The 13,648-nt window shown below is 51.9% G+C and overlaps 1 protein-coding gene across 1 annotated transcript in view; it reads right to left on the bottom strand.

Moving 5' to 3' along the window:
* INPP5B (inositol polyphosphate-5-phosphatase B) overlaps positions 1 to 5,961 on the bottom strand; it is a 66,708-nt gene extending 60,747 nt beyond the window's left edge. The window contains exons 1-5 of the mRNA XM_063140800.1: positions 5,657 to 5,961; positions 5,437 to 5,510; positions 4,754 to 4,851; positions 4,376 to 4,405; positions 3,072 to 3,185 (exon numbers count right to left, since the gene is read on the bottom strand). Of these exons, the coding sequence (XP_062996870.1) occupies positions 3,072 to 3,185; positions 4,376 to 4,405; positions 4,754 to 4,851; positions 5,437 to 5,510; positions 5,657 to 5,713 (373 nt within the window). The 5' untranslated portion in view covers positions 5,714 to 5,961. The remainder of the gene's footprint in view (positions 1 to 3,071; positions 3,186 to 4,375; positions 4,406 to 4,753; positions 4,852 to 5,436; positions 5,511 to 5,656) is intronic.
* Positions 5,962 to 13,648: the final 7,687 nt, after the last annotated feature.

Below are 13,648 nucleotides of genomic sequence, written 5' to 3'. Positions count from 1 at the left end.
TATCAGCAAGATCTTGATCCACACACACACACCAAGCCAAAAACACACCCTAAAGGCCATAGTCTGCCTAGATGTGTAGTTACAGGGAAGAAAAGCACCACAGGACGGAAAAAGAATGGGAATCAATCTCTGGTGCTGCTGAAAACAGTTAAAATCTTTAATAGTTCTCTTGCATCAAGAACTATTAAAGATTTTAACTTTTAATAGAAGGGACTTTACACATGGTTGACATATAATGATGTATTAGAATTGTTGCAAGGTGAATATAAGTTAAAAACAAGGGAAGAATTGTTGAAAGAAGGTCATACATGTCAATGGTTTTCTTATGTACAAATTATGGAGAGATTTAAAATAGACAAGAAAAATCATGGATTTGAACAAACAAAATCTGAATTTGAAATATTATTATGTACAAACGATGAACATGTTGTTGCAAAGATGTATAAACTGTTGTTAAGATATGAGATGGAGGACGAACAAGTAAAGGATTGTATGATAAAATGGGCACAGAATGTTGGACATAATATTTTAATGGAAGAATGGGAAAATATGTGGGGAAAGGGTTTAAAATTTACATTGTGTGCAAAGCTTAAAGAGAATTTTTATAAGATGATGTATAGATGGTATATGTCACCTGTAAAATTAGCAAAGATGTTTAAAGGGGCTTCAAGTAAGTGTTGGAAATGTAAAAAAGAGGAAGGAACCTTCTAATCATCTTTGGTGGACTTGTAAAAAAGCCAAGACATTTTGGATCCAGATACATTCTTTAATTCAAAAAATATTGAAGACAAATATAGAAATGAAACCGGAAGCATTCTTACTTGGACTAATGGACAAACAAACAAAAGAGAAGGGGGGAATTTGTTTTTGTATATGGTGACGGCAGCAAGACTGCTTTTTGCACAGAACTGACTGGAAAGACCCAGCAATACCGATAGTGGAGGAATGGATGTTGAAGATGTTGGAACTGGTGGAGATGGCCAGTTCAACTGTCAGAAAATCAGAAAAATCTGAAAATCTTTAATAGTTCTTTTTTGTAAAAGGCTCGATGCTTCGGATTTAACAAAGTCCTTCTTCAGGAGCTACAACATGAGATTTTAACAGTTAAAAATACAAAATATTTTAACAAAACGATCTTCTGTTGTTCTTTAAAACAAATCCTGGCTATATAAGCAACAAAAAACATGAACAAAGTTTGTTTAGGTACAGATGTTGTTCCCTATATCTGTTTGTATTTTTAACTGTTAAAATCTCATCTGTTGTAGCTCCTCAGGAAGGATTTTGTTAAATCCGAAACATCAAGCCTTTAACAAAAAAGAACTATTAAAGATTTTAACTGTTTTCAGCAGCACCAGAGCTTGCCTCCTGTTCTTTTTCCATAGCCTGCCTAGAGCCAGCTAAGCTTTGTCCGTCCATCCGTCCCCTGCCCCCTAACCAGTGGGGGGAAACGCAGAAGCATAGGCTTTCCCTGCTGAGGCAGGTCCTGGAGATGGCTGGAGGAGCCAGGCCCGCCTTCCTTCTTTCCTTCCTGTCCAAGCCCTGCCTCCAAGTGCGGAAGCGAGCGAGGCCTGCTGGGGTCTTGCCCTCCTCTCCCCATCTCCACCTCCAAGCAGAACAGGGCTCCACTCTTCCTCCTTAATTTATTACATTTATTACGTTTTTAAACTGCTCAGTACCCAAAGTTCTCTTTGTATACCCATAATACACAAAGTAGCAATAAAGAAACAACACAATTCAGATAAAACCGAGATAAAACAAGTCAAATAAAAAGAAAAAAATGAGCCAGATAAAAGCCAAGATAAAACCATCATCAGCACATAATAAAATCAGCAGCATAGATAAGAAAGGCAGGGAACGGAGAATACTTCCTACGCTTTCAGTTGAAAAATTGCCTATGGACATGTCTTTGATTCCTCCCTACACAGTCAGGGCATTCAAGAGCCAACCTGTGGGTAACACTCACTATCTCTCAACATAACCTACCTCACCAGATCGTTCTGAGGTTGAAATGAGGGGGCTATATATGCCCACAAGCTTCTTGGAGGAAAGGTGGGATACAAATGTACTAAAGTCATAAATATATGTATTAATTCACAGTTCTTATACTTCCTTCAAAGTACAAGAGATCTAGAGCCAACATTTGTATAAATAACAAGGTCTGTGGCTTATGTGTAAAAATATTCAGTGACGGTTAATTGGATCTCACCCAGCAGGGAGTTCTGCAAATGGAGGGGGGCTAGGCTCATTTCTCCCCTCTTGACCTTATTCATGGGAAGGGAGCAATGAGCAGGGCATCTCCTGCAGATTGAAGGGCCCTAAGTTGTCTGGCAACAGGGTAAGTGACATTGGGCAGTATTGGAAGGAAGTCCCATCCATCTCCTGGTACAAACAAGATGTAGACAGATGTTATGAAAAGCCAGGAGCTAATGCAGCTAGTGCTCCCCCCACCTTGCCTTTGCCAGCAAGTATACTTTTAATGTTTATTATTTTTAACTGTTGTAATCTGCCCAGAGAGCTGCGGGGCGGTATATAAATGTAATAAATAAATAAATAAATAAATAAGAAGGTCCACAACAGAGCCCTATAGCCTACACATGGCAGTGTTCCTTATCTGGACATGCTTTTAGACGCCAGGTGAAGACCTTTTTATTCTCCCAGTATTTTAACTGTCTATAAATAAATTTTAACTTGGTGTTTTAAATTTGTAATTTTGCATTGCTGCTGTTTTTATCTGGTTGAGCTTTTATATTGTATTTTATATTTTGGTTTTATACTGTTGTTTTATACTTTGAATGTTTTTAATTTTTGTGAACCGCCCAGAGAGCTCCGGCTATTGGGAGGTATAGAAATGTAATAAGTAAATAAATAAAAATAAATTCTATCCCGGGATTCAGCAGCAGGACATCTAAATAACAACCACAGTAAACAGTGGTTTGGAGCCCTTTCTTCACTGAAGCCAGTACCTGTGACCAGCACCCAACTCCCCCACACTTTTAGCTCTCCTTTGCAAAGTGAAACACAAGCCCAAACCTCATAGCCCGCCCAGCAGCAGCAGCAGCACGGCCTCGTACCTGGGCGGCAGCGCTTTCTGACCTCTTTCAGGAACATTTGTGTCTGCGAGCCGAAAGGCATCTGCACCATGAAGTGGGAATTGTTTGAGGTAATCCGGACAGTTACATCAGAGCCTGCACACAGAGAACACCAGGGGAGAAGTGGCATTAATATCAGGGGCTGACCTAGACAGAAGCTCCTCTGGGGCAACAGCACTGTATGATGCCACTGCAAACAAAACCGGGCAGACCAGAGCTGCCATGCAATTGTATTGTTTCCAGTCCTTATTTTGTCAGTTGCCCTGGAAATATTTATGTTGAAGGGTGACAAAGGTTGAGGCCTAATCTACACCTGCCATTTATCTCAGGGTGGTCACGAGGTTGTCCTTGCGTGTCCAAATAATCCTGGGGTGAACCGGAGACGAGCACTCAGTTCTCCCAGGATAGCTGGGACTGCTTTCCCCCCCAGTTTTTCCTGCCATCTTGGGATTGCCCTGAGCTCCATGGGTGGTGTGGCTCTCCCTCTCCCCCACGAGTAGCGGGGCTTAGGAAAAGGGGACAGAGCCGTGCGGAGGGAGTCCAGGGGCATTGGGGGTGAGCATTTTCACCATCTTTGGGATGGTGCTCAGCGTCTTCCAGAGTCGAGTTTGTTGTGTGTGGATTTTTTAAAAAAACAATTGTTCCTTTGCACAGGATTGTGCCCATGCATTGCGCAAATGTCTCCTCTCATTTTTTTTTAAATCACACCCTGAAACATCCCTCCTTACTTCCAGGATAACTCACTGGCTTGCGGCCCCTGAGGGATGCCAGGAAGTGGAAAACTCCGTGATTGTCCCTCCCCACTCCCCAGGGGGCTGCAGGTGTAGATGGGCCCTAAGTGGGAGAACATTGCCATGTTCAGAGAGAGCTCCGCACCTGTGCACAGGAGACAATTGCACAAGTTTAATGTAAATAGAACAACGACATTCTAGCTCTCAGAGGCAGCATAGATCAGCTCAGAAATATGTGGTTGGCTAGTGAAGACTCAGCATTCAGAGGGGGCTGCACTGCACTTCCAGGCTTGGCTTGATTGACTGCAGAAAGCCTTGACCTTCTTCTCCCATGGTTAGCAGAAGCAGAGTAAGCCTTGGTGGGCTTGGCTTGCATTACTCAGGTCCTGCAATTTGGCTTCCTTAGGTGCACAAGTCTGGTTATTTTCTAGTATAGAGTACAATGGTCTTGTTAAATAAGCTTGCAGCTCTGCCTGCCAAGGGAGGCAAATCAGGATTCCTAGAAGGGAGCATCTAGGAATCATTATTTGCAAAAGCAACAAGCAAGATACTTACCCAGAATAGGCCTGTCACTCTCCAGGACAACTGTCAAAAGAGAAGGGTGGAAAAGTGAGCTACCTTGGCTGTTGCTGGTGGAAATGCCACCAGAGGGTCCCAGCAAAGCCCCCCAGTTGCTACAAAGACATGACCACTGACACTGAATCCTGGCCTGGAGACAGAAGCCTGGGGAGCAGTGGCTGATACTGCCGCCTCCTGGTCTGGGCAGAGAACCCAGCCAGGCCACAGTTCTGCTTGTCATTTATCCTGGATTCCTCTCTGTAGGTGCAATGAGGAGGAGCATTTCAAGGGCCCAGAGGCACTGGGGGTGCGGAAGCTCTGCTCCAGAATGCACCTGAGCCTAGGGCAGGACAGGAGAGAAGCTGAGGCACAGACCTTCTTCCACAGCAAAGCCTTCGTCCAGGAGAAGGACCCTCTCCAGGCACACGTCTTCTGCAGTGATGGCCATACGCCGGTGGGTGTAGAGGCAGATCCTGCAAACACAAAGCAGGGAGGAGAGCCGCCCCTTCTCCTCATCAGCACCCAACTCCCCTCCCCAGGCAGTACTAACCAGGATCATGAGCCCAGCCACTGCCTAGACCTCAGCACCATGCATGATGTCCCAAGCTAGGGGTAGCTGAGCCTAGCCCCTGGTGGACTCCCCAGAGCCTCCTTGCACACTGCCCCACTGTCCAAAATGGGCAGTAGCAAAACCCTGGCACAGAGATGTGGGCTGCCCACCAGCCCTGCACGTGTTCTCACAACCAAAGAAAGGCAGAAGCCCTTCGCCTTGGCCCACAAGGCCGCCAGATCAGCATCCCTGCGGATGAGCCAGAGAGCTGCCAGTGGTGGTCCTTGCAGAGCCGGCCCCGCAGTGGTCCTCAGGCAGCCCTGGGTTGCGGGCAGGCTAGCAGGAGCCGCCGCCGTTTCCCGCCTCCTGCTTGCTCCGCCTCTTCGGCTCGCTCCAGGCTAGCGCTGCTCCGTTGCCGTCCCCCTCCCAGCGCCACCTCCGTCCTGCCCCCGGCCCGCCTTCTCCTGGCTGGGGGGGGGGGGGGGGCTGGCAGCAGCGCGGCACTTACGTGGCCTTCCCGTGGCCCTCCACCAGGCCCAGGAGCCGGCTCTCCCCGCCAGCGGCCAGGATGCCCTGCACAGCCTGAAGCAGACGGTCAAGGAAGCTCTGCAACGCTGCCGTCTCAGGCCCCAGGCAGGCGCCGCTGGCTTGCCGTCCCGCCCGTCCGGGAGCAGCTCGGCCACCGCCACGAGCCGCCCACCCGTTCCCAGAGCTGTTCCGAAGGATACCGCGAGGCACGTCTCTCCCGCAGCCAGCGTCTCCTGGATGGCGACGGACTGGTCCATCGCGCTGGGGACGCGGGAGCCTCTCCGCAGGGCCCGGGGCGGCCTCAGGAGGCTGCGCCGGGGCTGCCGAGCGGGGCTCCCCAGGGGCCGCTGTCACCCAGGCGGGGCGAGGATCGCCTCATGACCAGGACGGCAGCGGCGGCGAGCGCAGCGGGACGAGAAGGCGGCGGGCGGCGGGCCCGCAGTCGGCGCGAGAACCGAGGGGTGCCTGCGCGGTCTGGCCGGGCCGAGCGGGAGAGGAGAAGCGCGGCTGCGTCGGCAGCGCCCCTCCCTCTAGTCGGATCACGGGCGGCGCGAGAAGCCTGCCCCGGAAGACCTGCCTGGCGGCCGGCCTCCCACCAGCCCTTCCCGCTCGCAGCTAGCGCTCGGGGCCGCGCCGCAGGGCGCCGAGTGGGGAGGCGGCTGCTCCGGTAGGCCGACCGGCCGCTCACCCGCGCGCTCTGCGCCGGCCTCGGGGGACGGACGCCCCTGCCTACCCGTGAGAGCCGGAGGGGCCAGCTGGCCGCGGGCCTTGCCCGACCGGCGCCGATGGGCGGGGCCTCCCGTCGGCCCTGTCGCCCAGCGCTCGCTGGCGCGCGGCGCCTCTCGCGTGTGGCTTGTAGCCTGTGCCCATGAGGGTCGCTGGAGCCGGGCTGGGTCAGGCCGGCACCCGGAGAGTTTCCGCCACGTTTTGCCGCCTCGCCCCTCTGCGCGCTGCGAATGCAAAGGCAGCCATTGCTCCTCCGACGGCCGCCCGCCAGCCGACGTGGCGGAACTTCGCGTCCCCGCTCCTCTTTAGGCGCCCATCAGGCCGAGGCTGCCTCGGGGAGCGAAGGGCGCGGCGCTGGCTCCTCCCGCCGCCGCCGCCGCCGCCGCCGCCTGCCTGCCTGCCAGACACGCCACGCTCTTGCAGACGGCCTCGCCTCGCCTCGCCGTAATTACGCCAACAAAATCCACGCGAGCATCAGGAGTCTACTTAAACAGATCTGCAACTTTTATTGACGGGAAACGTGCCTGATGCCGTGAGCGCCGCAGACGGGCTCCGGCGGATGCAGCGCGTCTTTCGGCGCTAAGGGCGGGGCCCCAGGGCGGCCCCAGTTCCCCTTTCGCTTCCCCTCCCCTCTTCATCCTCCCTCGGAAATGCGCTCGGAACCTGCCGGCTACTAGCAGCGGCCAAGGCGAGAGAAGGGACGATTGCCTAAGTAGCACTAGTTAAGCGTGGCAGGAAGGGGACCGGCCCAGTCCCTCCCTTACACCGAGGAGCAGCAGGAGGAAGCTGCGGCGGCTGCAGGGGCCGAGCTCTAGAAGGCCCATGAAGCTAGCAGAACCAAGGCAGGATGAGGCCCGGCCGGCTTTGTGCGCGGGATGCAGCAGCAGCACGCCAAGGAAAGGCCCTCATCCCAGTGCCCGTGCTGGGGTTTGACCTGACACACGCAGCATGCCGGCGCCTGCTGGAGCTCTGAACTCTGGCAAATGCACCATCCAGGGACACGTGGGCACCCAGTAGCATAGGAAGACGAGAGGCGGGAGCAGACTTCTGGATGCCTTTCCCATCCCCATCCCGCTTCTCTAGAATAGGGATCAGGGAGAGGGAGACCTCCTGCTTGTGGGTCTGTGACCAACAGCTACTGTGTGAACAGAAGGCTTGACTAGGTGGGCCCTCGGTCTGGTCCAGCATCAGGGCTCTGGTTATGTTCTTAGATGAGAAGGGGCGGGGGAGAGAGCTTCTTTTCTAGCCTCTGCCTGAAGCCTGCTACAGAGCATGAGGTGCCTACTTCAGTTGAGCCCAGTGGAGAAGAAGAGGGCGTGAGAGTTCAGGCCAAGGACTGCTGCACAGGCCAGAAGCTGGAGCAGGGCTGTTGCTGAAGCCAAGCGCCTGGCCCCGTTGAAGTGCACTTTGCCATCCAGTTTGAGGCAGCTCTTTTTGGGCATAGCTGGGCAGCACTCCTGATAGCAAGGAGCAGTAGATCCCGCGGCACAGGCTGGGCCAGCCGTTTTGCAGACTTTGCTGCAGTCTGCCACAAAGATGGGTCCTGTTCTCTTCATCTGAAAGGGAAAAGAAGGAGGAGTTGCTGTGTGAAGCAGAAACCCCCTTGGCAAGTGTTTCAGTTGCTGGTTCACAGAGCAGGTGCAGTGTGAAGCCAGGTGTATGCAAATAGTTTGCCCCATTTAAGGGGCAGCAGGAACAAGAGGCTGCAAAATGGAATTGGTTAGCTTTGCTCTTTCTCAGCCTTTGAAGGGAGGTTAGGGGTAATTCTGTCATTAAAAAATGGCCTCCCACTTGGGGTTCTGGCATCTGTTTAGCTTACGATTCCTATTTCAGAATGCCAGCTCTGGTATGACCTTCCTTTGGCTCATGGGACTTGCTGATATCTTAAGCAACAGGTATTCTGCAGGCCTCTGGGGAAATTCTGGTCTACAAAAGCTCACTCCTCAAGGAACTAGCGGGTGTCTAAGGCACCACAGCAGCCCTGGATTGCTTTTTTTTTTTTTGCTACTGAATAGCTCAGCAACTCTTCACCATCTGCTTTGTGCTGCTGTTGTTGTTGTTGGGGCCCTCAGTTGAGAGGATGGACCTGGGCTGAGGATCTCACAGTTAGGACTCAGAATGTGGCAGTGGGCCAGCTCAGAAAGGGTACCTCGCAGAAATCAAAGCCCATGTTGCAGCCAGTTGAGGACTTCTGGCTTTTGTAGCATCCTTCTCCATGGCAGGTGAATCTTGAGCACACTTTCCCCTAGGAGGCAAGGAAGGGGAGAGTCAGGCAGGCCACTGAACGGGCATTTTTTGGCCAGAGATGTGAATACCCAGTTTGGGGGAGGGCGTCGTGGAGGGAACTTTGTTGCCACCACTGCATAGCTATGACAGCCATCCAAACCATGGTTATGCCACCTGCCCTCCCCACTATTATTTATTTTATTTATTTATTACATTTTTATACCGCCCAATAGCTGAAGCTCTCTGGGCGTTTCACAAAAATTAAAACCATAAGAAAACAACCAACAGGTTAAAAACACAAATACAAAATACAGTATAAAAAGCACAACCAGGATAAAACCACACAGCAAAATTGATATAAGATTAAAATTAAAATACTACTGAAGAAGTCATCCTGCCAGAACATGAAGTAGCACCTACGTTCTTGGGGGGTGCTTTGGTGGTGGTGGTGGTGGTGGTGGTGGTGGTGGGAGCCAGGGTGGTGGTGAGAGGCAAATCACCTAGAACAAACAACATAGAAGAAGTTGGCCAAAGCCTCGAAGGTCCTCCTGGCCTCTGAGGGAAGCCACAGAGGAGACAGTTGCTGCAATCCTGCTCATCAGGCAACTCCTGCTGCAGAGATCAAGCAAGTAGCGAGATTCACACACAGGATGAGGAAAGACCTTGCTGAGCATGCAGCTCTGCCTAGATGCTCACCAGGCCATCTCATTCTTCATCCACCAAGGTCCAGTGCTGGAGCCACCATAGGCAGTCCTGGCAGTGGCAGCACCAGCAAGAGGAGGGGAAGCAATCCTGTTGCTTGTTGCAGCAAAGCTGCCTCTGGCTGGCTGAACTTACCGTAGGCTGTGGCATTGAGGCGCAGGCAGTTTGATGAGCTGCAGCACTCCATGCTGCACAGGTCCATGCCAAAGCTGCCATTGGTCATGCACATTTCGGAGGCGTTGGCACTCCCACACTCGCTGTTGCACCATGCTGCGTAGCTGGTGCTGTTGAAACGGTAAAGCTGCAAGGTCCACAGAAGCATTAGCTGGGCCAGCAGGCAACTAACACCCGCTACATTTCAATTGGAGAGGGGGTGGTATCCCATTTACCCACCCTAACTGATGCATCCACTCAGTAGTCCTGGCTGGAGCCCAAGGATCTAACTCCCTCCCCCAAGGGGCTTTAGGGCCGGAAGAACTCCAGGGCTCCCTACCTCGCAGTGCGATGCATTCTGGCAGGATTCTGTATTGTTTCCATGGGCTTCATCCTGGTAGCATCTCTCCCCAGAACACTGGAAGCTCTGGCAAGTGAGCTGCAGGGAGAGAAGGAGCGGAACCTGCACAGCTGGAGATCTAGACTCCTGCCTGGCATCCCCAAGCCCTGCAGACCTGGCACCTCCTCTGTGCCATCCACTAAGCCTTCCAATGGGACATTGTTCTCTGCCTTGTCTCCTCCACCAGGCCCAGGTAGGACCTCCATCTGGTACCTTTCGTTTCCCAGATGCAGATATTTCCCCTCTTCCCCCCCTCACTGGCCGCCCATCATTTTCCTCCTCACCAACTGAGAAATGCCCAGCACCCCCCCCTCTGCCACCACGTTAGGGGGCTGAGCTGTGGTTGAGTTTCCTTACAGGCACAATGTCTGTTCTATTCACTGAGCTGTTGGAAAAAAGGGGCGCTCCTGAGATGGGTCCAGGCTCTGGAAGAGAAAGACATGATGGAAGAAGAGAGGTGAGCTGGTCTCCTCAGTGGGGGCAGTGGTCTATCTGTTCATCCCAATAGTTGCCCTAGAAGAGCAGGGCCACAGTTGCTCAGGGCCCTTTGGGGCTGAGGGGGAAAGAGTGGTGGAGTGGACAGTCTGAATGGCTCGTGCCTTTCTCAGCCTTCCTGCTGAGACCATGCTTTCCAAGGTCCCTCTCTTCCCTTCACAGCATGCACACATCCATTTAGCCGCCTGTCTCACCTGCAAACGTACAAGAGTTCCAGGTGCTGAAATGGAGAACAACCCAGAGCAGGAGGAAGCCTACAGAAAGACACAAACAAGGTTTGCTTTGGGGTGAGTCAGGGAGAGAAATGACCTCTCTCTCTCTCTCTGGGTGGGGAGATGCCTGCCAAAGTCACTGTCAGGCATTTATGTAATGAATCACAAACCACTTTGCTTTGGGGCAAGACTCTTGTTCCATGGACAGATGTTTGGCAGGCAGGCACTCAACCAGTGAAGCTTTCCCCCTTACTACCCCTTGCTCTGAAGGGGCTGGGATACCTTTCACAGCTCACCTTTGCCAGGAGCCACAACCTTTGCCGAGAGACACAATGCCGGGTTGTTCATTTCAACCAGCAACCCCTAAGAAAGAAGGAATTGCTTAAGAGTAAAGCCTCTTACCTTGAGCTGGGAGGATGTGGTAGCTGGAACCGGCCATCTTGAAACAAGGGTCCTTTCTCTTCTAGGGTCCTGCTGGGGCATGGGAAGGACACATGCATGCATTTAGATTTCTCCCCCCCAGCCCATTTCCCAGTGCTGTGCAAGGAAGTGGTGATGGCCCCACAAACCATGCTTGGGCCTCAGGCAAGGCAGTGGAAGGGACCCATTGCCGGGCACACGTAGAAGCCCTGCCCAACCACGTTTCTTTCTCACAGACTTCTCTCCTTGCAGCATCCCCAGTCACCAGCAGTGGAACCACAGGTTCTGTGCCCTCAGCAGCTTGGAAGGCCTGTCAGGGTTCTGTTTGTCCCCACACCAGGGGGTGTGCAGACACTGGCACATGGAGAAGAGGGCGAAAGCAAGAAGGGAACCTCCAGCCTGCAGGCCTTGTCCGGGTCCATGTCCATGCCTCACCCAGCTTGCAGAGGCCTCCAGGTCCTGCCCCTGGAGACATCCCCACTTGACCTGGGAACTGTTATCAGAGAGCATAGGGGAAATTTCCCTGCATGCTGCACTCCTTCCCAATTGGGAGGGCAAACGGCCGGTGTGCAGAGGACCCTCCCCTGTAAGTAAAGATCCCAGTGTGGACATGGACAGTGCTGGCCCAGTGCTGGAGGAGTGGCCCTGGCCCAGTCTTCCTTGTCACACCGCCCCGCACCCCTGAGAGGCAGGCAGAGGAAGACGTGGGACAGGGAGCCGTTGCTCCTCCCAGTGCCTGAGAGAGGCAAAATGTGCAGTGCAAGTGTGAGACAACACTTGTGCGAATCATGCAGCCCCTCACCTGAAAGTAGCACTCCACCTCCTGGCTAAGGCATATGGGGCTGCTTTGCACTGTCAGGCCATTGCTCCACCTGGCCAGACTGCCTGGCTCCCCAGAGTGGGTCTTTGGCCCAGAACTTGAGCTGCCCTGCCTATAACCTCCACTAATGGCCACAGGGAGGCTGGGCTTAGACGGAAGAGGGCAGGTGGACGGGCAGCTGGAACACTCATTAGCCCTGCCATCCCAGGGGAAGAGCTGGCACTTTCTGAACCTTAGACCAGAACGACTGTTTCCCTGGAGGCCGTTCCGAGCCCCATCCTCCTTCGCCCTGCCCATCCCAGTGGCTCACTCCTTTTGAGCCACTACCAGACGCCATCCCTACCCCTGTTATGGAACCCAATGCTGCTGCTGCTGCTGCTGATAATGATTTTGACCCATGAAGCGCTGAGCAGCTATGGCCTCAACCACACACCTGAGAAACCTCCTCTTAGGACCTCACATTATTTATACATAGCACCACCAGCATGCGTGATGCTTGACAGAATACAAGGAGACCAGAAGTGAGAGAGGTGGCATCATGCAAGATTTTCTGACTTGAAAAGGCAGCAAAGATGGAGACAATTGAGGCAGAGGAGGCCTTTGGATTTTAAGAGTGGAAATTGATGGGGGAGGCTCACAGGGGTCATGGAGCACTCCAGAGGATATGCACAAGCCATTTGCCCTGGTTCTTGAAGTGGACAGGAAGCAAGGGGAGGGGTCACACGGTCAGAGTGATGAGAAATGTGAACCGTTTTGGCAGTAGGCTGCTGGATAAACATGAGGAGACAGACTGGACAAGAGAAGTCCAGAGAGGCCTTTAGAAGGTCTGCTGCTGGAGAGTTTAACTGGTTGGATGCTGTTTATTTCTTTTACTGTTTTTATGTTATGTTTTAATCTCCATTTTATTATTGTTTGCTACCTGGAGAACCATCCCATCATTTTTGGTGGAAAGACTGGATGTAAGTTTAATAAACAATAATAAAAATGATTGCAGTCATCTAGGTGAGTTGGTCCTCCAGATTGTTCATTTGAACTATAATTTTTGCCAAGGGGACAGAAAATAAGGGCTGCAGATGGCAGGAACAGCTGGAGGCAGCTTCTGGAGATGGCGTCTTTTGTGGAAGAAGTCAGGTACCAGGGGCCCAAACTGTACAGGGTTTTGTTGACAAGTACCATAACTTTGAATTATGCTTAGAATCAGAGCAGCAAGCATTTAAAGTTGTTACAGAATTGGTGAGATATAATCCCACTAGCTAAAGATGTTACACTCAAGCATTTACTGAAAAGTTGTTTCTTAATACGTTTGGCTGCTTTGGGTCTCCTTACTTGGATCGTAGAATAGAATTGGAATGGGCCCATAAGACCATTGAGTCCAACCCCCTGCTCTATGCAGGAATCCACCTTAAAGCATCCCTGACAGATGGCTGTCCAGCTGCCTCTTGAATGCCTGTAGTGTGAGAGCACCCACAACCACCCTAGATCATTGGTTCCATTGCCGTAGTGCTCTAAATCAGGAAGTTTTTCCTGATGTCCAGCTGGAATCTGGCTTCCTTTAACTTGAGCCCTTTATTCCGTGTCCTGCACTCTTGAAGGATCGAGAAGAGATCCTGGCCCTCCTCTGTGTGACAACCTTTCAAGTGTTTGAAGAGTGCTATCATGTCTCCCCTCAGTCCTCTCTTCTCAAGGCTAAACATGCCCAGTTCTTTCAGTCTCTCCTCATAGGGCTTTGTTTCCAGGCCCCTGATCATCCTCTTTGCCCTCCTCTGAAACCCCTCCAGCTTGTCTGCGTCCTTCTTGAAGTGTGGTGCCCAGAACTGGACACAATATTCAAGATGAGGCCTAACCAGTGATGAATACAGGGGAACCAGAACCTCACATGATTTGGAAGTTATACTTCTATTAATGCAGCCCAAAATAGCATTTCCTCTTTTTGCAGCCACATCACACTGTTGGGTTATATTGAGCTTGTGATCTACAACAATTCCAAGATCCTTCTTGCTTGTAGTATTGCAGAGTTATCTATCAGCCCTCCAAGGCC

The sequence above is a fragment of the Elgaria multicarinata genome, chromosome 13 (assembly GCF_023053635.1).
Source record: "Elgaria multicarinata webbii isolate HBS135686 ecotype San Diego chromosome 13, rElgMul1.1.pri, whole genome shotgun sequence".
NCBI classification, from domain to species: domain Eukaryota; kingdom Metazoa; phylum Chordata; class Lepidosauria; order Squamata; family Anguidae; genus Elgaria; species Elgaria multicarinata.
Note: the sequence above shows the minus strand (reverse complement) of the source record. Positions and strands in the feature narration are given on the sequence as shown.